The sequence below is a fragment of the Aptenodytes patagonicus genome, chromosome Z (genome assembly GCF_965638725.1).
Source record: "Aptenodytes patagonicus chromosome Z, bAptPat1.pri.cur, whole genome shotgun sequence".
NCBI classification, from domain to species: domain Eukaryota; kingdom Metazoa; phylum Chordata; class Aves; order Sphenisciformes; family Spheniscidae; genus Aptenodytes; species Aptenodytes patagonicus.
Window position 1 is genome coordinate 46824418 of NC_134982.1, and position 26151 is coordinate 46850568.

Below are 26151 nucleotides of genomic sequence, written 5' to 3' on the forward strand. Positions count from 1 at the left end.
CTCCTTCCTCCTCCTCCTCCTCCAGTCCCAGTCCTTTTCCATTAGCACTACTTTCACTCCAGAGTCAGAGGTCCTGGTTATGCGGCTGAGCCACCAACCCACCCACCTCCCTCGCTCAGATTCAGGGCTCCCCTTGAGCAACATTCACCAGGTTTTCAATAGTAATTTCTAGTTTTTAATCTGAATTTCTTGGCATATCTTTGTTGTTCTTTCACATATCCTGACTAGATTTTTCTCTCATTAGCCAGCTTGTAGAATATTTTTGTTTTCTAAATATTGGTATTCTTTTGCAGAATAAAAATTGTTTTTCTAATAAAAACAGAAGTTTCTACATGGCTAAATAGAATGTACTGTAAAAAAAAGAAGTGCTTTGCACAGTATTAGGCGTTAGGTCTTTGCAACAGCATGATAGCTGAAAGCCAAAAAAAAAAAAAGAGACAGAACTCTTTCTCCTTGCCTGTCAGTTAAATTAGCTGCTAAATATGGTTTCAGGTACAAGACACATCATTGTTAATGTATGCCTTTGTTAATTCAGGAACAAGATCTTTTGAATGCTTACTGCCCATTTAGTAATTCTTTATGGATACAATAGTGTCTATTTCAGCAATATGCATGTAAATAATGTATCATTTTTGTAATGTGATTATGAAAGAATCGTGATGCTACTTTTTTGCTGAGAATACTAAAATAACATCCTGTATTTTAATGGTGGACAAACCCATGCTACTCCCTATGCCTTTAAGTCAGGAGAAGACTCAGGATTTGAAAAGCAGTGCCTTTGTTTAAGCACATAAGTAAGAATGTCACCCTTTGTTCTGCAGGGTGCTGCATGCTCGGATGCTCACCCAGCAGAGTGATTACAAACTCTCCAGCCTGTACCTATGTGAGCAGTGGTTTACTCCACCAGATTCAGAGTTCACAATGCTATGCCTAGCATCTAGACCTCCAGATCTGCTTTGCTGAATCTCGGCTACAGATTCCTGCAAGGATTTTGCATCCTAATGGGCAACTGTAACAATCACTAATAAAAAATATATTGGTTTTGGCAATGACAAGAGTAACACCACTTGTCACACCTGTTCTATTTGTAGCTGATGAGCCTCCAGGGTATTTGGAGAAGGAAGGTCCTTGACTCAGGATGTAAAATCCTACTGGGACAGTTGAGTATGTAGGAATGCGACAGCTGCTTTTCCTTTGAAAATTGCACAGAAAGAAAATAATCACCAAAACATAGAACAAATCATCCATCCATCCTAGTAGCTGAACTCATTAAGTAACTTGTTCAGCTTTATCCGTGATACAATAATAAATCAATTAAAGGGATACAATACTAAACAAATTAAAGGCACGCTGGGAGGGATTAATTCAGCTGGGGAAAATGGATTCTACTCCCCCCTTTTAACACACTCTACATCATACAACACGGGAGGTGCTCGCTGCTGGCCGTCCACACCACAGTTGCATCCTGCCTTGCTTTGGAAATTATTATTTCGGTCCAGAGCCCTTCCTCCACCATGTTTACTCCCAGCTTACTCCCAGCAAAGAGGTGCTATCAGGGAAACTGTCGTAACTCCCTGATCCTCAGCAGGCTATCGTAGCCATTCATAGCAAGGTGGAACATACTTAGGTTGGGCTACCTTGAGCTAACAATGCAACTAGGGGAAATAAAGGGGATGGGGAGGGCCAGGGAACCTGTCCTGGTTTCAGCAGGCAATGGCCAGGCATCACAACCATTACTCTTTAAGCCAGGTGAAGTTAGAGATCAACCTCAGAAACTGCCATTTCATCAGGACAGATTTTTTTCTATACCACAGGGAACTTCAACTGAATGGATTACAGTACTTGAACAATATACAGTATCTCTTAATCAGCCAGCCAAGATTAAGTGTCACTTACACAACAGAAGCCTCTTGTACTTTTTTCCATACCCTTTTGCTTGATGAACCCTCCAGTTTGCAAAAACTTAGTTATACTCCTACCTAGCTCTCTGCATGGCACGCACACAAAAGCACTCTGCAGGATCAGAGTGTGTCATGTGCAGTACCTGGGCAAAGGAATTACGTGCAGAGGAAACTCAGTGCAAACTTCAAATTTCTCTCTTCAGAAATTACAGCACAAAAGTTTCATTGCCTGCTGTACGTGTAGGCAAGATAGGCAGATGGAATGTATGGGCATGAAACATGCCAAACGTGATTATCTCCCAAACATCTAGATGACAACTCTGTGCAGACATATTTGTTGTAGATTCATGCTTAGGGATGTTTTGCTTTCGGAAATGCCCAAATACACTGAGCAAATGCTGCAAAACAGTCAAAGAGACATTTTTTTATATGCTAATGATTTCACACATAGGCATTTTGCCAACAGCTGGAGAGTGCTACTCTCTTAACGCTCCCCCTGTAGCTAGTCAGGGTGCCAGGCAGCTGCTAAGTTCGTCCCATCCCATGATTTTCAAACTGCTGCCCTTGGTTCCCCAGTATTTTGAGGAATCTGTATCGTATACTAATCCAACAAAAGAAATCTCCCACACTTCTACCTTTAAGTGTCGCCTGCTGTGTCTGTTCTGGTTTAGCACTAGTCAAGTCTTGCATTATGAGCTATTCTACAAAAATTGTGATAGGCACATGCAAGCACCAGTGTGAAGATAAGAGTTTTGGATCAGCACAGTGTACAGATTTTGAGATTCCTTTGGTAAATATTCTTTCAGAACAGAAGACACAATAATGCTAGCTGTAGTAACGAGTTATTTAATATGGACTCCACTGCAGTATATCTGTCATGCCAGACCTACTGAGACCGGAAAAATCTGGGCCAGCAGTTGGAAGTATTAATGACTTTACATCCAGATTTTCACAGTGCATCCTCAAAGAAAACACCATCACGTAGGTGTCTTGGCTCACGGGAGCTGACAGAGGCAGTCTTAGGGACTAACTGGAATAAGGAATTAAGCGTTAGGATAGCATCTTTTTTCAGTCATCATCACTTGCTTCAGCTGCGATATTGTGCAAGTCAGACTGATCCTACAGACATTCTGCATGTACAGTTTAGTCACGTTTAGCTAAAAAGAAAAATTACTTCCAGCAATTAAATACACATCCATGGTTTTGGGGTTAAACCCCGTATCCAGCCTGCGCTTCCAATGCCTTATCGGTAAAATTATTACATTAAATACTACTCAGCATTTATTTCTAAGGATAAGGCTATGATCGTCGTATTACCGTACTACACGAAAGGAATTTGAACCCACAAGTGGCTTTGCCAGGCAGTGAGCCAAGGCCAAGCGTCAGCAAGCACGTTTCCCTTCTAACAGCTGACATCGGCAGGAAAGTGGTGCGAGAGGTTTGGCGGACCACAGCACCAAAAGACACCGCCACAGGCACTATCCCACCGACCTCCTCTGCCCTTCACGTGGCTTTCTCTAAAGCTGGCTGTCATCCCTGGCAAGTGCAGTGAGTGCCTGTTCAGCATCTACAAGCATAATTACTTAACAACCCTCGCTGCTACAGAGGTGTAGTAAAGGACAATTAAAGCAACTGATGTTTGCAAAGCATTTGGGGAACGTTGAATGAAAGTAATTATATAAAATTAATTACCCTTATTAACTTTTTTTTAAATATATATACACTTTTGATTTTTTTGTTTGTCTCATGACTTAGATCGTAGACCCTCCCTTAGAAAAAGAAAAAAGAAGAAATAGACATAAAGACAGGACAGAAAGTGCAACCTCATCCTGTCATCCATTACCTCTGGAAGCTTACTGATCCGAGTAAGTGTGTTTTCATGGTATCATATATTACTGGTAGGTCTGCTGAACTTTTATATATTTCAAAGCTGAGCAGCAGGAATTCTAATGCACACTGTGCAAGAACCTGATGCAAAGCCCATTGTTTTATGATAGTAAATGTTATAAATTAGTATTATTAAACATGCATATCACAATACTGACATGTCAGTCAAGTTCAAAGTTTATAGCGCAATATACTGCACAAATAAGGCCTTCAATTTCTCTGTAAAATTCTTGAAGTAGTTTGAGACTTACCAAGGACTTCCAGCAAGTGCTTTCTTGATTTCTTCTTTCAAATGTAGGTTTGGAGTGTTCTTTGGTCTGGCTGAAGAAAATTTACCAAACATGATGTTACATATTTGATTGGTTTTGTTTCTGTATGAAATCAAGATCTTTGAGCTCAGAATTAAAAATCCAAAAATCCAAAGGACTTTCTCATGCTACTTTAAAATACATATTTTTGTCTCACAGAATATGTAATCCTATATGCAACATAAAGATATATTATACTATTAAAAGTAGTATTTTAACTAAATGTTGCAAATTACACATTTACCTTACTGAAATTACACGTTAACAAAGTCTTTGTCAAAATGTTTTGACTTGGAGTAAACCTTCTTTTCAGAAAGAAACAGTTGTGCCAAAAATTTAGTCATTTGCAGTTTGTTTTGTGTTAAATAAATATACAATAACACAGAGGCCAAATCTACATGGGATAATAGCTATAGGAAATCTAAGTCAAAGAGATGTGATTGCTATTTAGTTCTGATTGTGGTTAGTGGTTATTCTTAGGTCATTTGTCAGAGGCTTTCATAACCTTAATTCAGCTTCAGGGAAAAGACCCATCCACGGTAGACTGAGTCTTCCTTTTTCCATCGACAGCTTGACTTTTCCAGTGGAGAAGAGCTGCCCTGTGAGGGCATCGTCACAGGAGGAATGGCATACAGCTTTGTAACCCAAACTCCAGAAGTGCTTTGCCCATGACTCTGGGTTTGGGCTTTGATTCAGGGAGATGCTGAAACATATGCATTTAAGCCCTCAAGTAGTTCAGAACTGAACTACTGAACTGTTCTGTTCAGTGAACAGAATCTGCTGTTCACTGGTCCAAGTCAGGCATTCAATTAATTGCCTTGCCAAATAGAGGCTTCATTGGGGGATGTACATGGTATGGGCCCCTGATGAATAAACACATGAATTAGCAGATCCTAGATGAGCTGTAACTCTCTCGGGAGATGAAACACTTTTTTTTTTATGAGGAACTGATATAAATACCTAAAGAAAATAAGAGGCACTAATCCTTCTATGGTGCTTTCAGAAGAGCGATGTTGATAATTTCCCATGAACCTGACTTCTATGAGGTTTCCAAAACACAGCAATTAAATGAATTTTAGCAATTTTTAACAAAAAAGTGTTTTGTTTATTGATTGAAATGCTAAGGAATGATTTTTCCAGCCTGCAAAATTTACTCTGCACCACTTAGTTGACCCTAGTAACAGTGCTAAAAGTATTGCCTTGTGAAGCTACAGATCTTGCCTTCTTTGTTAGCAGCTTCAGGCCTTTGTGAAAGGAATCGATGGATTCAGTCTACTTTCTGAGGGATGTGAGCCCTAATCACAGAAGTCACTGGCACATCTGGAGCTCCTTTTGAAGGAAAAATGCTTTGGGTTTACCAAAACTGAGTGGCTCTGTGACACTAATGGTCACCCTCCCATTCTGGTGTCAGCCCTGGATGTCTCCGATGAATACGGAACTGCAACTTTCAGGGCCAGTAACTAGATTGCCTTGTTAAGAAATTAAAATAGGTATGAAAAACCTATGAATCAGCACAGAGAACATGACACACAACCCAGGAAATTGCTTTTATAGTCATGTCAAAAATAAATGCTGATCTCTTAAAAAGAAAACTATACACAGAAGAAATAATAGCCAGCCTAAGTAATTTATGTTCTTTGCCATAATTAGTATCTTTCCTTACTAGGAGAGACATCTTACCTGGATGACAGAAACAAATCAGACAATGATCTTGAAAAGATTTATCCTGAAACAATACACTTAATATGCCTCCTTGTCTGTTAACTTTATGTAGAAATGGCTGTGCAGATTCAGTAGCAAAGTGGCTGAAGAGTGCTATAAATCACTTGACTTGCAGAAATAATGTAGCCTTCCTTTCACTTAACACTGCTTGGGGATACAGATGCTTTCTGCAAATTTGAATTCTTTGTAATATTTATTGAGAAACAGAACACTTGTTTTTCTACATAGCAAAATATACATGAACTACTTGACGTAGTAAGCTGGCAGGCACAAATCACTCCTTTAAAGACACATTTGTTGTTATTAATCTTGCTCCCGATCTTCTTTCACACTGAAATAATCTTACCGACATTAGCATCACTCCTGATTTACAACAGTACAAGTAAGGAGTTAATATCACTTTATTATTTCTGTTCTATTACAATAAACAAAAAACACACATTGGCTTGAAATCACGGAACCATGAAATCATGGAGATTTTGCTACTGAGTTTATTAGGGTTGGATTTTATCCAATGTGCTATTAAACCTGTAAGCGCAAACCACAATCACAATTGCTGAATTACATTTGACAGCAATTTAAAATCATTTTTCCCATTTACTACGTGTGCAATCCAGTATCATACTCATGGAAGCAGATGAGCATTTTAAAAGCATAGCAGTGGGGCTGGGTTTTCACCTACATTAAGTGTTCCCAGCCTGCAAGACGAGTGCCACCAGGCATAGGCAAGCCCTTTCAAAGTGGGCTGCATCAAACACAACCGGTTGAGTATTTCTCTGAAGAAACAGGAACGGTGCTTCAGCTGGCAAACGTCTTCTTTTGTACCTGTGTACACCACGGCACAGACCTGCCGCCGCGGCTGCCTTCACTCGAGTGGGGCATGACTCCTCCTCAGGCACACAACATGGTGACATGTGCTGTTGCTGCTGCCACGAGAGTATTCAAACACCACACTCAGGTCCACTGAGGGGCCTGAACAACAAAATTCAGGCATCCCAGACCTAGATGGACAGGCGACAGGAGCAAGATTTCCCCCTTCAGATATGGTTATTAAAGGAAAGGGAAAAGAGAAGCATTTTAAGCAATTCATTTTTCTGTTGATCCTATGCATCTCAGTAATTATCTCAGTTATGGCGTATTGATTCCAGTGTGCGCCTGCTCTTACTTGAATCAATAGTGAAAGTTCAATTGCTTCAGTTAAAGCAGGGCTGGGTCATAAGGAGTAATACCGAATTGCATGTTTGAGTAGCGCTTGCAATGCAAAATACATACAAGCTACAACGAATGTTACTCTTGTATGAGCTCAGGACCATCATAAAAAATCCTGAAACAAAGAAGTGAAAAACATCTGAAGATCAAGCAGGTGCTTCAAATTTCATGGGCTGGGTCCAGTGATTGTCCTCATCTCCAGCAAAGGAAGAATCTCTAAAAACAAAATGAACTTTTGAACCTGTATCCAGCGTTTGTTAAAAACCTTGAGCTGTGTTGAAAATCTGACAACCTAAAGTGTGTGAGTCACGTCTTTGAAACTTGTTAGAAATAAATACATAGAAGATGGGCTGAAGACAAGGCACAGCATCATACTCCTGCATGTCTGGCTATAAATCAAATAGCGAGGGGTGCATAGTTCTGAACGTAACTCAGCCTGAGGAGACGCCGCCATGCTGCCCTCTTTGAAGACGGCTTTATGTAACTCCACATCCGGCAATCCATTCAAATGCCCTCCCTTCATTTTACAGATGACGTCAGTGGAGGCACAAAATTTTCTGACGCTTGCCCAAGGTCACGCTGTGACTCACTCAAAGAATTTCAGGGCTTCTGTACTTGTTGCCCTGTACCTGAAGAAGGCCAGGCTCCCTCAAGTACTAAATCAAATAAGTGTAAAGTCGTATGACTGCACTGAACTTTTTGTCACCTTTGATGAGCAATTCTCTTTCTGAGAGATCTCAAGAGTTGAGATGGAAGTTAAAAGCTGTTCATACAGCTGTCGTACCCAACATCACGTACTCACTCGAGGCTGAACAACACGGATGGGAGGAAAACAGAGCAACTAGGAAAAAACTCGCCTCCAAAATGTAAGCAGCAGTCGAAGTTCCAGCTTGGCATGGGACCAATACGCTACAGAAGACACCATGCACCGGGACAGCTGAACCTGAGCAGCAGCAGCACATGCGAAGATAGGAAACGTTAGCAAATGCCAAACATAAGGTGCAACACCCTGCAGAGACAATTTAATACATTCAGTATTTAAAAAACGCTGACTATTGTTGCCCTTTGATAAAAGAATACCTGCAAACTGTGCTTAAATGCTTACCTTGTCAGGTGCCCGGGAGCACTGACGGCGCCGGCGGCTCCCGCCGCGGGCTCTGCGCTGGAGCACGCTTTGTGCGGGGCCGGGACCGCCCGGTGTGCCCAGGCTGGGCACGTGCGCAAGGCTGCAGCAGGCCTCCGGCACTCGCCGCTGCTGACGGGGGCCCAGGGCAGGTCCCGCCGCCGCGGACGCGGGGCCTGGGGCGGGTGCCGGGGCGGGGCGGCGGGCGGCGACGGCCGCGGCACGTGGCGGTGGCGCTGCCGCTGGGCGGACGGGCGGGCCAGACGGCGCCCTCCGCCGCCCCGCCCCGTCCTGCGGGGACCGCTTTTTGGACAGAGCAGGGTGCCAGCGGTGGGTGGGAGGAAGGCAGAGGCCGCCAGACCCTCGGCTGCCCCCAGCCCCGCTTCACCCAGCCCGGGGCGGGGCCGCGGCCGCCGAGCGGGGCGGGGGGGAAGGCGCGGGCTGCGGGCGGGCGCGGCCGGCGGGAGCACACAATGGCCGCGCCGGGAACCGCCCGCAGGCCCGCGCCGCCCGGGGGAGCGGGGAGGGGGCACGCCGCCGCGGGCTCCCCGGGCTGCCGGGGCGGGGCGGGGCGCACCTGGCCGCGGCGCCCGGCGGCGGCGGGGCAGAGGCGGGCAGGCCGCGGCGAGGGGCGGGGGGGCGGCGGGCGGCTTCCCATTGGCCGGGCTGCGGAGCCCCGCGCGACGGCGTCGCGCGGTGCCTGCGCGCCGGCCGGGAGCGGCCGCGGCGCTGTCGCCGCCTCACAGGTCGCGGAGCGGCCGGGGCGCCGCGGCGGCTGTAGCAGCAGCAGCGGGTGAGAGGCGAGGGAGGGAGGGAGGGAGGGAGGGGAGGGAGAGAGCGGGCGGGCGCCGCCGCCGCCGCCGCCGCCGCCGCCGCGGGCGGGGGAACCGGCCCCGCGAGCCCCTGCCCGGTGGCGGGGAGGAGATCCGCCGCCTCGCCCTCCCGGCCTCGCCCGGGGTCAGGTGCAGGGATGCCCGGGGGCTCCCGCCGCAGGCCCGGCGGCACGTCCCGGTTGACCGGGCAACGGAGCCACGGAGGAATGCAGCGGGCGGGCGGCTGGGCGCCGGCGGCCGCCACGGCGGCGGTGCGGCTGCCAGCGAAGGGGCGGGGGCGGGGGGCGCCGCTTTCTTCTCCCGCTGCCCGGGCAGGGGCAGGGGAGGCGCCCTCCCGCCCGCGGGTACCGCTTCCTTCGGGGGTGGGGCGGGCGGGGGCGGCCCCGGCGCCGAGAGGGACGCTGCCCGGCCGTGGGCAGGGGCGTTCACCTCCGCGCTCCTCCGCAGGGCGCGCAGCCGAGCGCGGGGCGGCCCCGGCGGCTCCGGGGCGCTGGTGATGAGGGCGCCGAGCAGGGGCTGAAGCCGGCGGCGGCGAGGCGGCGACCATGACGGTGTTCAGGCAGGAGAACCTGGAGGAGCACTACGAGACGGGCGAGGACCTCGGCAGGTGGGTGCGGGCCGGCGGCGGGTTTGGGCGGGGGGAGCCGTTACCGCTGAGCGCGGCGGGGAAGGGGGGAGGGCAGGCGCGGCTCCTGCCGCTGGAAATGCCCCCGCGTTGCCTTTCCACCCCCTCTAAGGTGCCCGAAGGCGGGAAAGGGAGTTGGATTTTCAGCTGCGGCGTGTTTGCTCTTTTAATACGGGTCTGATGGGATTTTGAACTTGGGCAGTGCCTAACTGGTACCTTCTCAGCTTGGTGCCCATCTGGGTGTCGTGCGGCGCGTACGGGCGTACCTGCTGCCTTCGGGCCGGAGGGGCAGCTGTGAAATTGTAACGCTTGCTGCTGTTAGCCAGGCGGGTCACTGGGAACGTGGTGGGTTTGCAGGAGAGAAGTTTGCATTGTGTTGGTAGCGAAGGACTCCGTATGTATTGCATGTCGGTTTTGCTTTAATGATACGGTTAAAGTGAGAGAAACTCTGTAATTGTATTTCATCAGTAGTGCTGCGGTGAAGATCACTTTCTAGGCATCACTGTTGGAGCTGGATGTCAGATCGGGGTTGTGTAGCAGAGCACTGCAGATGAAGCGCTTGAACTTTGATTTTTGAATGCTGTGTAGGGATCTCCTCCTGCCATGCTATTTGTGTAAAGAGCTAAAGCTATTAGTCATGCCTTGTGTTTTCAGTGCTTTCCGTGTTTTAAAACTGTTAGTTTAACACTGAATTGTGTTACGTGCGAGTCCTTTCATCTTCCTTCCCCCTTCTTTAAGGGGGAATCTGATGGCATTTTAGCACACCAGTACGGCAGAATCCTTTTGTAGTGTTCATCTCAGCGATTTCAAAGCTCAGGGTCAGTGTTCAATTACCACAGGGTAGTGTATGTGGGGCAGATGATCCCATGTCTACTCGTGTGTATCTTTCCAGTGAAGGGGCCAGTAATAGCAAATGTTGCAAACAAGGTACTGGCGTAGGCAGGAACTTAGAAATACAACACTGTTTCTTAAAAAAACCCAACAAACAAGCAAAAAGTCTCCATGTTATCAGAAAGTTCATTGGACCGTATTTAAAATAAATTTCACCCCTTTTATGTACAAGCTTGTTGCCATGACTTGTACAGGTATATGATGAATGTGTACTTTTATTTTCACATAGTGTTCTGGGTTGGCTTTTTCATACCTCTAGAATGACAGGCTATGTTGGACAGTGAAGTCATATTAACTTACTGGATATCTTGTTAGAAAGACATGTTACCATGCTAAACCATAAGCTTAGGTTGTGTGGTCTAAATATTTTGTTTGGACACGTAAAACTGTTTGATTCGATTTCCATTCTTCTGGGCAAGAAGACATAAAGTGTTCTGAAATTGAGGTTTAGGTTTCTGGACTCTTAAAAATAAGACTATGCTTGTGCTTACAGACACTGATAAATTATTTACTTTATAGGAGAAAATAAAGACGCAGATCTAGAAATTATCTATTGTGTTTTCTTAAGGTTCTTCAAGGAGAAGATGATGTCAGTATGCTAGTTTAGAAAGTGTTAAGGTTTACATAACCTCTCGTATTTACTGTAAAGAGAAAGTGTCAATGCAATGTTTGGTCCCCAATACATATTTATGAAATAGGACAATTGCCCTTAGGCCAATTACGTAAGAAATGTTTAAATACATGGGGATTTTTCCAAACAAACATGCTTTGGAAGTCATATGTTAGCTCCAGAACACAGCAGTGAAGACCAAGTGTTTCATTTCTACAGTATGGGGAAATGCAAACACTGAATAATGTTATATAGTAAAAAAAAAAAAAAAAACAAAACCAACCCAACAACAAAAACAAATGGAGTTTTTCAAATTGGCAGAATATTAGGTAATGGTGTTCAGTAAAAAAATGGTGTATTAATGTGATTAGTTACAGTCCAGGTATTACAGTACTGAGGTTGTTTTTATTCATCTTAATGCTATATAAGCTTGGCATGCAGTCTAAACCTGTAATATTTTAAGAATTTAAAAGAATGTTAAACTCTGCTCTTGTTTTTCCTTGAAAAAAGTGAAGAAAACTAAGAACCTCATCAATTTTATCTGCTTTTGTGAGAAAATACCAGTGAGTGGTAAAACATTGTGAAATGTTTGACAGGGCTTTTGCTTTAAAAATGGAATGCAGTAATTTAAAAGGGCAAAAGCTTTCATTTCAGCATCACTTTGAGAAACGGGGATTATTCCACTGCAAAGTGTTGCCATAAAACCCTAAGAGTAAGCAAATCTCAGGATAGTTGTTGTATGGTTTAGTTCAGTGGTGTTTTTAACTTCTTTTTAAACTTAAATTTCTAGGGTTGGTTGAAATACTCTCTTGTAAATCCCATTGCTTTCCATTCCTCCTTTATCCCTTAGGTAGGTTTCTCACCATTAAGTTTGCATGTAAATGTAGTTGCAAATGTCAACCCTGAGGCTCAAAACTCAGAAAGCAGTGAATATTGAAAACACCTTTGACTTTAAAATTTCTTGTGTTCATTTCGGAACCCAAATGGTGATTTAATACTTAAGCTAAGCAATGATGAAAGGTTCCATTTTGCAAAATCAACCTATTTTTCCCCTTCTTAGGGAAGAATTCTTTTATTTCCTCTTACTTAGCTGCAAGTCGTGCAGCAAACAAGGTGAATAAATGAACAGATGAGGTTTCACTGACAGAGGTGTGTTTGAATGAATGGATCCTGAAGTTCCTAGGCCAACCTGCCTTTAGGGAAAGCTCAGTGAAGATACAAATACTCAGAAATTTTAATAATCTTCACTATTTTCCCTTGTAAATTATTTAACAGTCTTTATTACATTATAATACTTATGACAGTAACTAGAATAAAAATGATTTGAATAAAAAAGTGATCTAAGAAAGGTGTCTCGAAGAAAGTAAATGGGTTGTGTAAAATGAAACTTTTGATTGAAACTAATAAAGGAGGTTTAAATGTTGCTTAACATAAAACCTAGAGTTGTTGGAAACAAGGAGAAGGGGTAATGGTGTGCCTGGTATTTCACAGTGCTTCTGCAGAAAAAGTAATAAACAGTCCTCGTCCTTTTACCAAAATGTTTGAGTTTTATTCCATTCTTTGGTTTGTTTTGATTTATGCGTGGGGAGAATAAGAAAAAAGAAACTTGGGATTGTGAATACTGACAGGATCACCTTTACCTGTCTTGCCCGTACATGATTTCTTCCGACATGTTCGTGGCTGTTCAAGTTGGTTTATCTTAAGCTTTTGTACCAAAACGGTCTTGTGAGACATGTGGATCAAATGTCTTTAGCACAGAACATGTAAGAAGATTGTGCTCTTGATCATTGTGTATGTTGCACAGCATACACTTTTTCTCTGTCTTACAAATTTGAATTGTTCACATGCAGGCTACCTACAGATGTGTGAAGTAATCATCTAACCATGAAGTTTCAAGGGGTGGCAGAGGTTATCATGAAAGAGCAACAAATTTACCAAAGCTATTTTGTTCATTTTAATTCTGCCTGCAGTTGCAAGCAGTGTGACTGCGTTTTAAATACCCTGCTGCAGTGCTTTTACTTCAGTCCGCCCAAAAGACAGAAATTCAAGTTCATCAGTATTAAAAGCCTCACCATGGTGAGCATGCAAGTAAACACCTTGAGACCAGATGAAACTAATCAAAAATATTTTTTTGCCCTCCTGTGACTGGCCTTACTTGGGAGTTACTACAGTACTGTGAGAGATGTGTCATTGCTTAAATAATTATAGGGAGAGGTACCCAAACAAAGCAACGGTATAGATCCATACTGTGTCTCTTTATTTGAATTGAAGGCACTTAGTTCCTGGTCTTACAACCAGCTCCCTCCTCCTTCATCCCCTACCCCCCCATTTTTTGTGGTTTTTTTTTCTTTAAACTTCCATGTGCTTCCTAAAAGAGATGTAGATTGTTGAAATAAAGTTTTGGAATTGAAGAATGGTATTTGCGTTGCACTGTGGTTTGCAATTTTTAGTTTCTTGTTGATTCAAAAAGTAGGAAGAGGTATCTAAAAATTTTAAACTTCAAGCCTGTTTGGACTTGTTGGACTCACTGGGGAAATACTTGTAACTTCTTCTTGAATAAAAGCTATGATGGATCTCAGAAATTTTGGAAACCAGTCTGCTTCTGCTTGGTAGCTCACTAAGCAGAGACGCTAACAGTAAAAAGCAGTAAGCTAACCCTGCTATCTAAGGTTCCTAATCGCTTTATCAGTTGTGAGAGAAAAATGCATAGGATAAGATGCTGAAGGTGCCGATAAGAGAGAACAGGGAGTTGTGCGAATGTGTATTTACAATCTGAAAAACATTCTTTTACCTTCAAGTGTTGAGTGAAAAGAGATTCCGCGCCCCCCTCCGATGCTGGAAACTGATTTCTGTAGTAAGCAGGGAGTATTTAGGCAGAACATACATACATATATATATGCGCATGTATGTATTTTTGGTTACTCGCATATCAGGCTGTCCGTCATCTATCCACACACTGTAACTGTTACTACATTGCACTCCTGTGTTGGGAGGAAAGTAAAAACACCGAACAAAAATACTTGGATGGCAACTAGAATTTGACTTTCATGGCACTTTTCAGGCTTGACGACCTAAACTAATCTTGCTAACTAGCCGATGTACTAAAATTGTGTGAGTATTGTCAAGCTCCACTGTGAGATATATAAGATGTGAAATTCCTTTTAGGTGATACTTCCTTTCAAAATGGTCACATTTAAAACCTATGCCAACCGTCTTTAATAATGTTACAGTGTAACATTTTTTCCTATGAATTATCAGATTAGAAAGTCATATGGGGGGGAAGGAGCAATGTGAAAGATGGTCTGGTAAGGGTAAAAGTATTGCATGTAAGGTATAAAATTTTTAACTGTGATACATTGAAATTTCCAATTCCTGTTTTCCTGGATTTTCTTGCTGTCACCTCATCTCCATCGCTCCATTAAAAGGCAGGTGTTAACCTTCTTTTTCATACAGAGGTAAAATGGTTAAGTACTGAAAATGCAGAAGGTGCAAACCTCAGCGCTACTGTTTCCTGTGTTATTCATACAGGCACAACGATAAATACTGCAAGTGTGGAATTCACGGCTTCTATAACTACATGTATGCAAATTCCAGTAGAACATGAGCAACCTGATCTAGTTGAAGATGTCCCTGCCCACGGCAGGGGGTTGGACTAGATGACTTTTAGAGGTCCCTTCGAACCCAAAGTATTCTATGATAATTAATTACAGTAAATTCAGTGACCATATGTGTTTTTCAGGGACAAGGACCTGGGAAGGAACCCTGTAAATGTTGGCCACAAAGCCGCTGTTTAAGCAGGAGACCTGGTTGGTTGGTGTCTTTATGTGCTTTTTTTTTTAAGAGTTGAAAATTGTGAAATTCAGATTACAGCAAAGAACACTTTCTGTGCTGTTTGTGAACCATGTAAATATTGTATCAGTCCTGTCAGCTCTCAGAGAAGTTGATTATTCAACGCTTGTCTGCAAGTCCTGGCCCTGGTGGTTGCGTGGGTGCTGAAAAAGAAGGTCTCTTAACTGGAAAGCGTGGTGGGAGGAATTACTCTTCTGTGTCTCAAGTCACTTTACCTCCCAGCCATGCCTCAGAATGCCTCCTTTTCACAACCGCATAATAACCTGCTAGCTGCTGATTGCACAGGCTGCAAGAGGCTGTCACCATACAGTGCTACTGGTAACAATTACTGCCTTATAAAATGTGCTGAGAGGTTTGCTGCATGAAAAGCACAAGAGGTGCAGATGCTTTTTGGGTATAACTGCTTGTTCCTGCTTAGTTTATTTCTCTCTCTGGGGGAGAATAATGCCTGCTTTGTAGGTCTTTTAAAATGAAGTGTAATTAAAACTAGAGCTTGCTGATTATTCTGTGCCTTCAGTTTAAATGCACAAATCTTTGTAAATCTAAACTCATCAGGAAGCAGATAAAAACACTCATCTTTGATTTCTCTTCTAGCCAGGCTCAGTGAGGCACGATCAGTACTGGAGCTGGTACGTTAAGTGTGTATTGAAACTTTCATTCCACCTTTCTGGGCTCTGCTTTTTTTGTCCTTCTGTGTTTGGGGGGGGGGGGGGGGGGGATTTGGTGTTTCTTCTTTTTCCTCCCCATTATCTCCCTTAACAGATGTTCGAGTATGTCACTTCCTCTGCTGGAGCTGTGTGTTCCGAACAAAAATTGGCCCCTTTAGCTTAGGAAAAGGGAGGCTGAGGCTGCGTTTTCATGAGAGCTGTGTGCCAAGCTCAGTCTACGCTGTCGGTGGCTGAAAGGAGCAGTATCACTTTCCTCTGCTGTGTGTTTCTGTGTGGGTTTGTTTGGGTGTTTTTTATGCAGCGGTGCTGTCAAAGGGGAAAAAAACACCTTGTATCTAATTTATGACAGCAGTGCACACTCAGATCAGCTGAAAGCACTGTGAAATCTCAGCCTGCATGGAGTTGATTGCCTCCATAAATCTACCTAAAGTTAAATATGTAGGAGGGACAGAGATAGAGTCACTTTACTACAAAGGCAGAATACCATAAACCGACAACAAGGAAGTTAAGCTGGAAATTAAGAGAATGGCGAATGGTGCAGTGGTTCTGGAGTAACCTTGATGAATGGCTGTTGCGGTTGGTCAGAGGTATTCAAAGGAGTATCAGTTTTTGGAGGAAATTGCATGTTTCCTGAGACCCACAGCTGGGCTTAATGGCCAGGTGTCCTTCTGTTTTTAACTGGCTTGGTTAGCAAACCTGTGCAACTTGGTACAATTTTATATTCCAAAGAAAAGGTCCCAGTTAAAGCAGTGGCTCAGTAGTTTCTGTTTCCTGGGTGGTAGTGGCTTGCATAGGAGCTCTGTCTCAAATAAGACTGTTGTTTCTCAAACTGTATTTTGACTCCATTGTAGGAAGATAGGTGATGCAAAGGAGGATTATCCAACAAATGTGAAAAACGTTTATCGACTTACCATGCAGTATAGTAGATGCTACTTAACCATCACCAGTACATGGCTGAGCTAGGTGGAAGCTGAGAGAAGTGTCAACAAAGCCTAAAGATCTTCAAGCCTAAACTATTTTGTTGCGTGTCTTCGTTATGCAGTGAATTTTGGAGTGACGTAAATGGTGTGAAATTTAGTAGAACTGGGTACAAAGGCCTGTGCCAAGGAGTCTAATATAGGTAATGTTGTTAAACTCAGAGATCTCATCACTTAGGGGGTGATACAGAAAGAGTGGAGCCTGCATGTTTTGTCAGTTGTTGGGTGACATTCCTGTTGGTTTTGGTGCAGTTGTGGAACAGGCTAATACCAGACATGAATTGTAGGGCCAGGTATCTCCCCATATCCTTGTGTAATACCTTGCTACATCCTCCTTTACATGGTACTTACAGCTCGTGTCCTTCCATTTCAAAGAGATTGCTGCTAAATGTGAAGAAGAGACACTAAGGTAGTGAAGCTGTGGGAAGAAGCTTCTTAAGAGAGGAGACTTAAGACTTTGGCACATTTAGCCTTGCACCACAAAGCTTGCAGTGGTATGATTTTTCAATACACTGGAAGAATGAAAATGCTTGGGGAAACAAACTTTAGAAACTAGATTTACATTTACAGTGTTTACAGATGAATCTGCAGGCTGGAAATCGAAAGGCTGCTTGCCTCCAGGAGAGTGAACTTTGGTACTTGTCTTTGAAATGAAGCCAATGTGAACAGGGAACCTAAATTGTATCAAGATTGAGCTTGTAAAATTAAAGGAAAGGATTGCATGTTACCGTGCTGGGGAAGGAGGAAGCTGATAAGGATACAGTCATTGTGGGTATCTTAGATCAGTTTTAACTCTCTCTTTCAAAGTTTCCAGGCATATTGTAGTCCTTGAGAATGTTGTCCTTTTATACTAAAGGTGTTATATTTTTAGTGTGTTGGAGTTTGCTGGGTTTTTTTGGTTGTGGCACATGTTGATGTTGGGGACAATGTCTTGTAGTAGGTGCTTTTCACCCAAATCCAGAATAGTTCACATGGTTTAGGATTGCTGTAAAACACCACACTGAGTAATCCACATGATGGTCTGCACCCTTATTCTCTTGGTTTTGATGTTTTATTTCCTTCCCCTTACTCCCTCCTGATTATGCAAGCAAAAGTGACAATTTCTGCTTCAAGAGGCAGTACTGTTGAGGAGGAAGCATCATTGCATGGCTGCCCAGACCACATGTGTGCATTGAGCACCAGCAGCAGGGACCCTGCAGTGCAATGGTGTACCACTCTTTACTAGAACAAGCCTTCTCTGGTATCGTCTGCATGCAGGTGTAAGCCTGTTTGTTTGTTAGGAAGCTTAGATGGTTTTGCCTGTACTTAATCTAAAGAAAAATATCTTATACTGGGTGGTCACAAACATAAGGGGACATATCCAAAGTTTGGAAGTGTTCACAGTCAGTGTAGATTATAACTGTACGTACAACCTGATTGAAAGGTGTAGTTTAATTGAATTTTCTGCTGAACAATGCAGAGGAGTGAGCCTTTGGAAAGGAAAAAAATTGCTTTGGGCAGTGGTGTTCTCTGTGCTTCTTGCTTAAACAGGGTGCCAAGTTAGCCTGTAACTGAACTGGTGTACTGGAAATATTTTATTTCCACTGTATCTTTATTTGTGAGCAATTAATACTGTGTTTCTAAGTGTTCACAAGTTACTTGAGGAGCCCTACTTTCTGTCTGGTATGTAAATTGGCTTCTGGGCTCTTGTCCCTCTCCTCAATTTTCTCTCAAATATCAGTCAGTAGTCGTCGTGAGACTTGAGGTACTGGGTGGGTGTGCCTGTAGAAGTGTTCACTTAGAGTACTTGCTCACGTGCCATGGGAACTGATAGTGGAGGGACGTTTTCCCCAGGTCACATAATCTGTTGAAGCTGTGGTGTTTTGAAGTTGTTACTCTTACGGGACAGAGAAAGGGTGCTCATTTTCTGGAGTCTTTGACTTTTAACTATCTTGTGATTATAGAGAAGTGGTATGGGGCCTCTCATCTCTTCTGTTTCTGTTTTCTGAAATTTTTAGTCTCATTGACTATTGCAGGGTTGTCTGCAGCTTAAGAGGATTGGACTTCACTGCTGAGACGGTCCTTTGTAATCCTGTATTTCTAAATGAGACTAAGAAAGCCAATGCTTAAAACTTCTAATTGTATGTACTATGTGTGGTGTGTGTTATTTGGTATTGCACTTACTTTGCTTAGTTATGCAGGTATAACTAGGTGGAGCTAACTTCTATGTTAATTGATAACGTTGTATTCTGTTCTGGCATGGCTTACAGCTAAATTATTCTGCCAAGTTTAACGGAGATTGAGGTGTGGGGTTTTTCCCCTTTATCCACAGAGGAAAATAATATTAGTGGGTATTTTAGTTGGGTCTAACAACTTTGTGGCCAAGAACTCAGCACTTCCAATAGCTTCATCAACAAAACTGGCAGTTTATTATTTCCTAAGAAAAAACAGTACATGGGAGTCTTGGATGGTAATGTATTCTAGCTTTCTTTTGATACCTTTCTTCTTGCTGACTCTGATTCCTTTTTTGGGACACTTGGCTTCTGTTACCTTTAATGAAGATGATGCAGATGTAATCCTAGAGATGGATATTTCACCTTGTCTCCTTCTGCTTTCTTTATCTTTTAGGTGTTTTTTGGGGGGGACGATGTTTGGGGTTTTTTTCTGCAAGCAGAGACTTCAAACACTTTGGTATGGGAATTAGGACTTTTTTGGTATATCATGTGTCTGGCAGTGTTTTCTAATCTCCATGAGCAGGGCCATCTGCACAGAAGTGCTGTTGATTCCATGGGAAAGCACATCAGGGAACGGCTTAGTTCCTTATGTCTCATCTTTTCTCATTGCTTTTTATTTGAAAGGGCCTTCTGATACTATTTACTTCACATTCCTGCCTGAAAGAAGGATCGCTTTTCCTGCTTTTGTTGCCAGTTATAACATTAACTGGAGAACAAACCATTCCAGATTATATCTCATAAAGCTCATCCACTTCTGCTGCCCCTTTTGTTCCTTTAAAAAGAAACCTGTACATTACTGTCCCTCCTAAGGGTGTGTTAGTTCCTGGTCAGCGCTGCCCTCCCTGCCTGCTGGCCTGCCTGGGCATCTTTACAGGGTGGCTAAACCAGCCTAATGAGAGGGCCAGTGAATGGGATGATCCTGTTCCTTACCCGCTGAGCTGCATTCTCCTGTTGCTTCTCCTGTGCTGGCACCAGCACTGTGCCGACTGCAGCCTGGAAGTGGGAGGGGACTACAGATTGAGCTCCCTGAACTGGATCACCGTGGGCACATCGGGCAAGTATAAGTGCCAGCCGCTGGCAAGCATAGGAACGCATGGCCAGAGGGATGGAGAAGCCTCTGGTTGTGATGGATGCTGGCTCAATATACTAACCTGCACCGTGAAGCCCGCGCCCCGTGTGCTCTGCATCAGTGCCGTGCAGGTGTGGCTGGCTAAGACTGCGTGGAAGAGTTGCTCTGAACTGGGAAGCAAAACCTGACTGTTGGTTGAACCCTGGACAACGAGATTGGTGACTGCACAGTCTGAGTATGTTTTCTCGTGGCAGCAGCTGAGGGTAGCCAGACAAGCCCTCCTTTGCACAGAGGTCGGAGGGACAACTTGGAATATTCTTTTTAAAATGTTCAAAATTCCTAAGTGCCCAAGCTTGTCTGCGAGACTGAGTAGTTGTGAATAAAGGCTGAAGAGCTGGGGAAGTGGACAATTATTTGGCTGTAAATAGCAGCTCATAAAACCATAATGTATAGATAGACAGTTACTGAGGCACTTGGTATGAGATTTGTGTATGTGACACAAACTGTGCTTTGTTTGTAATGCCATGTCTTCTTAAAAAGCTGTCTTCAGTCAAGGAAAATCAGTATTTTCATCACTGGCTTAAATTTTTTGGCTTAAATGATGTGTTTATAGATTGTATTGCTTGGTGAGTTTATGTATTTAGCTAACATCAAATTAATAATTGGAGGAGAAAAAAACCAGAAATCTTCCCACACAAAAAATGACTGTGCCATCTTCTGTGGAGAAGATAAGCTTGAAGTTGTATGTTTCTCCTTGTGCTCTGGTACTGAAAGGTTAGTAAGATACCTGTGGATTTTACAGTGATTCTTCGTACTTGATGGGAAGTAATGAAACATGGTGAAATCCATTCCACACCTCTAACTCTATTGTTTCTTGGGAAAGCTGAGTCATAACATGTCTGGGGCTTTGCAGTCCATCCTCACTTCTGCTTTCAGTGATTAGATTTTTCCCTTTTTCTGGCAAATGTTTGGTGAATGATCACCCTATCACCGTATTAAATGATTTTTCGAATATACTGAAAAAGCAACATTTTCTTACATTGGCATTGTTTAATGTATCTAACAGGTGCAGCTGTGCTGCAAATGTCATGCATTTGTGTGTTTTTATTTGTGGCCATTCAACATAGATATCTTTCAGAGTCAAAATCTGCATAGAAATGCTGCCTAGAGGCACATTGTTATTGCTTATTAAGATCATAGGTCATATGCTATAAAACAGGGAAGTTCTGAAAAAGTGAAATAAAGGGAAGCTGTTCATTGTGATGAAAGAGTGGATGGCATGACTGAGATCTGATAAGCATGATCACTAGACTCTTCCTCCCCAAGCTGAAGGACAAACACCCACTTCAGGCATGCTTCAGGACCCATTGCTACAGAAGAGAAGCAGGAAACTCAAAACATCTTATTTATGAAAGAGCAGCAGCAACAACAGTCTTTTAGCATCACTAAAATCAAATGTTTGCTCTGCTCATATGTTTTAATATTCATCCCAGGCTCCTGGTTTAAGAATTTCTGAACAAGTGATGACTAAGCTTTTGTGTTGGGTTCTGAGTCAAATGTACATCATGTACATCTTTTAACATTCAGCAAGACTAACTTATGATTTAATATTAATTGCTGAGCTGGTTTACAAATTTCATGAAAAGTTTAAGTGAAGGGGAAAATGAAGTACTAAAGAACAATAAAAGCATTAAGACTCAAACTCTGGTGTTAAGTACTGGCATGATATATTATGTTCTTTATTTGTATGGGTATATACTTAGGCATTGATCCTTTAAGTACCTGTATGTGCAAGCTCCATTTTAATACCGTAAATGGCAGTAAGGGTAGCACTTTGCTTGAAAAATCTGTGCCTTTCTCTGCATTTCTCTGCATTATCCCACCTTCTTTCTGGCTTTTTCCTTTCCATCATAGATGTAGTTAACACTTGAACTGTTTAAAAGTGTGAGTACTCTGCTTTTCACACTGTAAGATGATTTCTGAAAAGGCTTTAGCAGATGTACATGTATTCAGACCAAATGGGTTTCAGCAAGCTCCAGCCCAAGCATCATTAATAGGAAATGGCTGACATCCAGCTGCCTTGGAAGCTTTACAGCCATACATATTCCCCCAGCTTATACAGTAAATACCACTGCATCTCGGCATGGACTTCACGTTGGTATTATAAACTACCATGTCTATGAGTAGACTTCTCTCTGAAGCATTTGCTTGAGTTCTTGCTTGGGCAAATAAGATAATACCTAGTTCTTCGCATTCTGTAGTTTGATAATCACTTAAGTATAAGTGATTGTGTTAAGGGACTTGAGGCATGGGACCTTCTCACATTTTCACTTTCTTTTGTTTTTACCATCTTCAAGTTTTACAAGAATGATAATGCATGTTTAGACTGTGTTCACTTTCGTACTGGTTATGTACATCTTCTTGTATTTGTCATGTGAGATAACTGACACCACATCTAGTGGCTTCCCCCCCCCCCCCCCCCCCCTGCGTATTGACAAAGGACCAGCTCCAAAGTCCTCTGGAACAGATCAGTACTCTTTCCCCTTTGTTACAGTGTTATCAATGCATATGTCAAAGATCAGTGACTTGGAAGTGCTCCTCAAGAGAGGACCACAGAATATTGTGATTCAGTCAATCTGACACTATGCTTGTGTTTTGTGAACTGTAGAGTACAAATGAGAGAGACAGCGAGAATGTGATAGTGTGGTTTAGCACTGGTGTTGTCTGTATACTAGGAAGCTAAGAATCACAGAATCGTATAGGTTGGAAAAGACTTCTAATATGACCAAGTCCAACCATTAACCTAGCGCTGGCAAGTCCACCACTAAACCATGTCCCTAAGTGCCACATCTACACGTCTTTTAAATACCTCCAGGGATGGGGACTCAACCGCTTCCCCAGGCAGCCTGTTCCAATGCTTGACAACCCTTTTGGTGAAGAAATCTTTCCTAATATCCAATCTAAACCACCCCTGGTGCAACTTGAGGCTGTTTCCTCTTGTCCTATCGCTAGTTACTTGGGAGAAGAGACCGACACCCACCTCGCTACAACCTCCTTTCAGGTAGTTGTAGAGAGCGATGAGGTCTCCCCTCAGCTTCCTTTTCTCCAGGCTAAACAACCCCCTTTCCCTCAGCTGCTCCTCATAAGACTTGTTCTCTAGACCCTTCACCAGCTTCATTGCCCTTGAGCTTTGCGGTATGGCTTAGTCTCATACTAAAAATAAAAATTAAAAAAAAAAAGGGGGGGGGGATTGAACATACCATGGAGAAGACTGTTTAAAAACTAACTCTAAAGTTTTATTGAATGTATATATAGGTATTATTGAATACCTGTGCACGTAGGCCATCTCACATTGAACTATATTAGATGAAATTTAAAAGTGAAAAGTTATCGTATGGTAAAATTAATTCTCAACAAGGAACCATGAAAAATTGTTTATCTCTTGAGCAGTGAGAAGTTTTACAGCTCCTAAAGAGAGCAAATCATAGCATTTAGATATTATGCTTTTGCTTACAAAGGAATAGCCAACAACTTGAATATTTCTTTTTTCCTGATAATGTTGTAATTGCTATTCCTGCCTAGGCAATAACTGGATCAGAGGGCAGAAAAAAAAGTAGTATCTGGCCATTGTTCAGCCTGTTGTATAAAGTTTCAGTGATGTTGATAACTTGCATTTCTTGTCTTGTCTACTGGCACAGTGACAAGCACGCATGTCTGGTTACCCAGACTGTACAAGTGAATGTTGGATAGATAATATGAAACTGAAGACAGAGCTGAATTGTTTATATACATACAGGAAGCAGGGAAGGTTTTGTCTGTGCCTGTCTGGTGTTTGCCTCTCACCCACCTATTCTAACCGTTCAAAGCACTATAAAAAGCAGGAAAGAGAATTTAGTCTTTATTTGGCTACTTTTAGACTTAAATAATTCAGTGAACTTCTTACAGCAATCTGTAAAGTTGTTAGTATGTCTTTGTTTTGTATCTGCAGTAATTTATGAGTTTCCAGGAGGATAGAATCATCAAACCTTTAGTAATGCTTCCAGCTTTTTCAGTGTGCCTTCTCTTCTGAACATCTGCTGCCAACATAGACCCAGAGTACTTTATTCATTCAAATTTGCATTCCAAAACCCAAATGTGAATAGAAAAAAAATCTGACATCAGAATTCCTGCTCATGCAAGAGAATCTGTTTTAAAAAAACAGAATTACAGAACTCCATAAAAGCATGTAATATCTCTTTGTTCTGGTTAACAGGAATAAAAATCTGCTTATTTACCTGACTGTTAAGCCACATCAATCCATTGACAAAAGTGTAACTTAGAATGAACAAGATAGTACTGGTGAGCACATTGATGTAAAGGAGTTCCTTTCTGTTTCTGTGCACAGCTTGTAACTTGGAACAACACCTTTTCTATTTGTACACAGATGCCAGTTTTTCAGTGCCAAGAATGTTCCTTTCATACACTATAAAGTTCTAGCAACAGTGCAGCTCCTCTTTCTGGCAAGGGCTTTGTACGTGGTTGAGAGTTAAAATAAATCTTTCTACTCTTTTTCTGCCTCATCTCCTGCCCGCATGCTTTCATTCCGTGACCTTCAGCTGTACCAAACTAATTTTCAAGAGCATGGTTTGACCTAATTGCTTAGCAGAGTATGATCATGGAGAAATCCCATATATTGTCTGCTAACCCTGTGGTCATAACTTCTTTAAAGTCATGTGCTCCTTTGAAAGAAGAAGACCACATCGATGGGAGGGAGGGCTGTGTGCTGGCGCTGTCTGTGGAGGATTTAGCAGCTGCAAGATCTCTCCTTTCTTTTTCTTCCATTGTCTGAAATACCATTGTCAGTGCCACCTTTTCTTCTTGAAAACCCTTATCCTTCATGCTGCATGGCACTTAAGAAAGAGACAGAAACTGTTGAATCTGTGCCTGATTGAATCATGAATCTGTACTTTCTTTTTCTATCCAAATGAAAAATACTTGGGCCTGTGTTCCTGCATGTTGTTCCTTAGAAAGCTTACGTGCAGATATAGTGTAAGTTTGAAATGCTCTGATGATTTGGAAACAGATGAATAATAAGAGACCGGAAGACACAGTAAAGCAGGAGATGCAATCATAGCTATTAACCTCCTTGTTCTGAAAACCTTTGAAGCGCAGCAGCAAGCAAATGTGGTGGGAAGAGGGGGAACATGACCGGCTCTTGTCTGTGTGCTCACACCCAGGGAGCCTGTAGTGTCTTCCTTACCTGCACCTCGCTGCAAACCTTCAGCCTTCTTTTCAATACTGGTGGTACTTTCTGTCTAGCTCATCAGGGCCACTTCTCAAAAACCTGAAGCTGTAGGCTGCCGCAGAGCGAATCCTCCATCTGTTGTAACCTACGTTTCCTGCCGTCGTTTGTTACAGTGATGAATGCGGGGCTACGCTGTGAAAACTCTCTTCTGGTTTAAGCTGTGCATTATGGTAACATAAATGAGAGTCAAGTGAAGAAATGTTTTCTCTGGCTCCTTTGTGAGGCAGATGGAAATTATTTCTGAGTTCCTTGTGTATGTCTGTACTAAAACAAGCCCCAAATTAAGCAGGGGTATGGGAGTTTTTCTAGCCTACGGAGTAGCCTAGTGACAGGAAAATCCAGCTGCTAATAAAAAAGCCTTCAGTGTCAAGTGTGAAGTTTTTAAGGATTATTGACGTTAATGGTCTGCAAAGTATGGTGCAAGGAAAAACATCAGTGTTTCCTAGCTGCTATTGGATTCGTTAGCTAAACAAATTAATTGTGATCTATTAATTTTTATCTATTCCTGGAGGACTGATTGTGCCTCTGTAGGAGACTTCTCTATCATTGTGCAACTCCTGCTGAACTCAAAAGCTCGTCTATTGTAGCACTCAGTAGTATCCTTCATGCTGTTGTCATGCCCCTGTTTTCTGAGGGGAAAAAGAAAGCTGAGGTGGGAAGGCTCTTCTGACTGCCACTTTCAGTTGAAAATTAGAATGCAAACTACATTGATTTTTTTTGTTTGTTTGTGTGTTCCAGTATTAGTTATTCCATTTTTCTGTCTTTTTTCGTAACTTCTTTAAAAAAAAAAAAGTTAGGGGGAAAAAAGGTGACTGCCCTTTCAAATGTCACATGTGTACTGTATGCCATGTATTGTCAAGGGTGTCTTTTCAAATTAATATTCTTTTTATGTAGTTCTATTGGTCTGTAATTTATACTGTAAAGTTTTACAGCCCAAGGTCCTTGACCATACAACCTTAACTCCTCCTGTAGTAGGTCTTTC

At 42.8% G+C, this 26151-nt stretch overlaps 1 protein-coding gene and 1 long non-coding RNA gene across 5 annotated transcripts in view; one reads left to right on the forward strand and one right to left on the reverse strand.

The window, feature by feature from the left end:
• Positions 1–6201: 6201 nt before the first annotated feature.
• Positions 6202–8308, reverse strand: LOC143172513 (uncharacterized). Of its 2 annotated transcripts, none has more exons than XR_012997351.1 (2): positions 8133–8308; positions 6202–7970 (listed from the first exon to the last, which is right to left on the reverse strand). It is a non-coding gene; the product is annotated as an uncharacterized LOC143172513 (long non-coding RNA). The 2 variants fall into 2 exon arrangements; XR_012997350.1 differs by having other exon boundaries at positions 6202–8036.
• Positions 8309–8459: 151 nt separating this feature from the next.
• Positions 8460–26151, forward strand: part of DAPK1 (death associated protein kinase 1) — an 89949-nt gene continuing 72257 nt past the window's right edge. Inside the window, exons 1-2 of one of the 3 annotated variants that reach the window (XM_076362063.1) lie at positions 8460–8480; positions 9431–9590. In XM_076362063.1, the coding sequence (XP_076218178.1) occupies positions 9529–9590 (62 nt within the window). In that variant the 5' untranslated portion in view covers positions 8460–8480; positions 9431–9528. Of the gene's footprint in view, positions 8481–9430; positions 9591–15552; positions 15588–26151 lie in introns of those variants that run through there. The other 2 variants (XM_076362061.1, XM_076362062.1) reach the window with 2 other exon arrangements.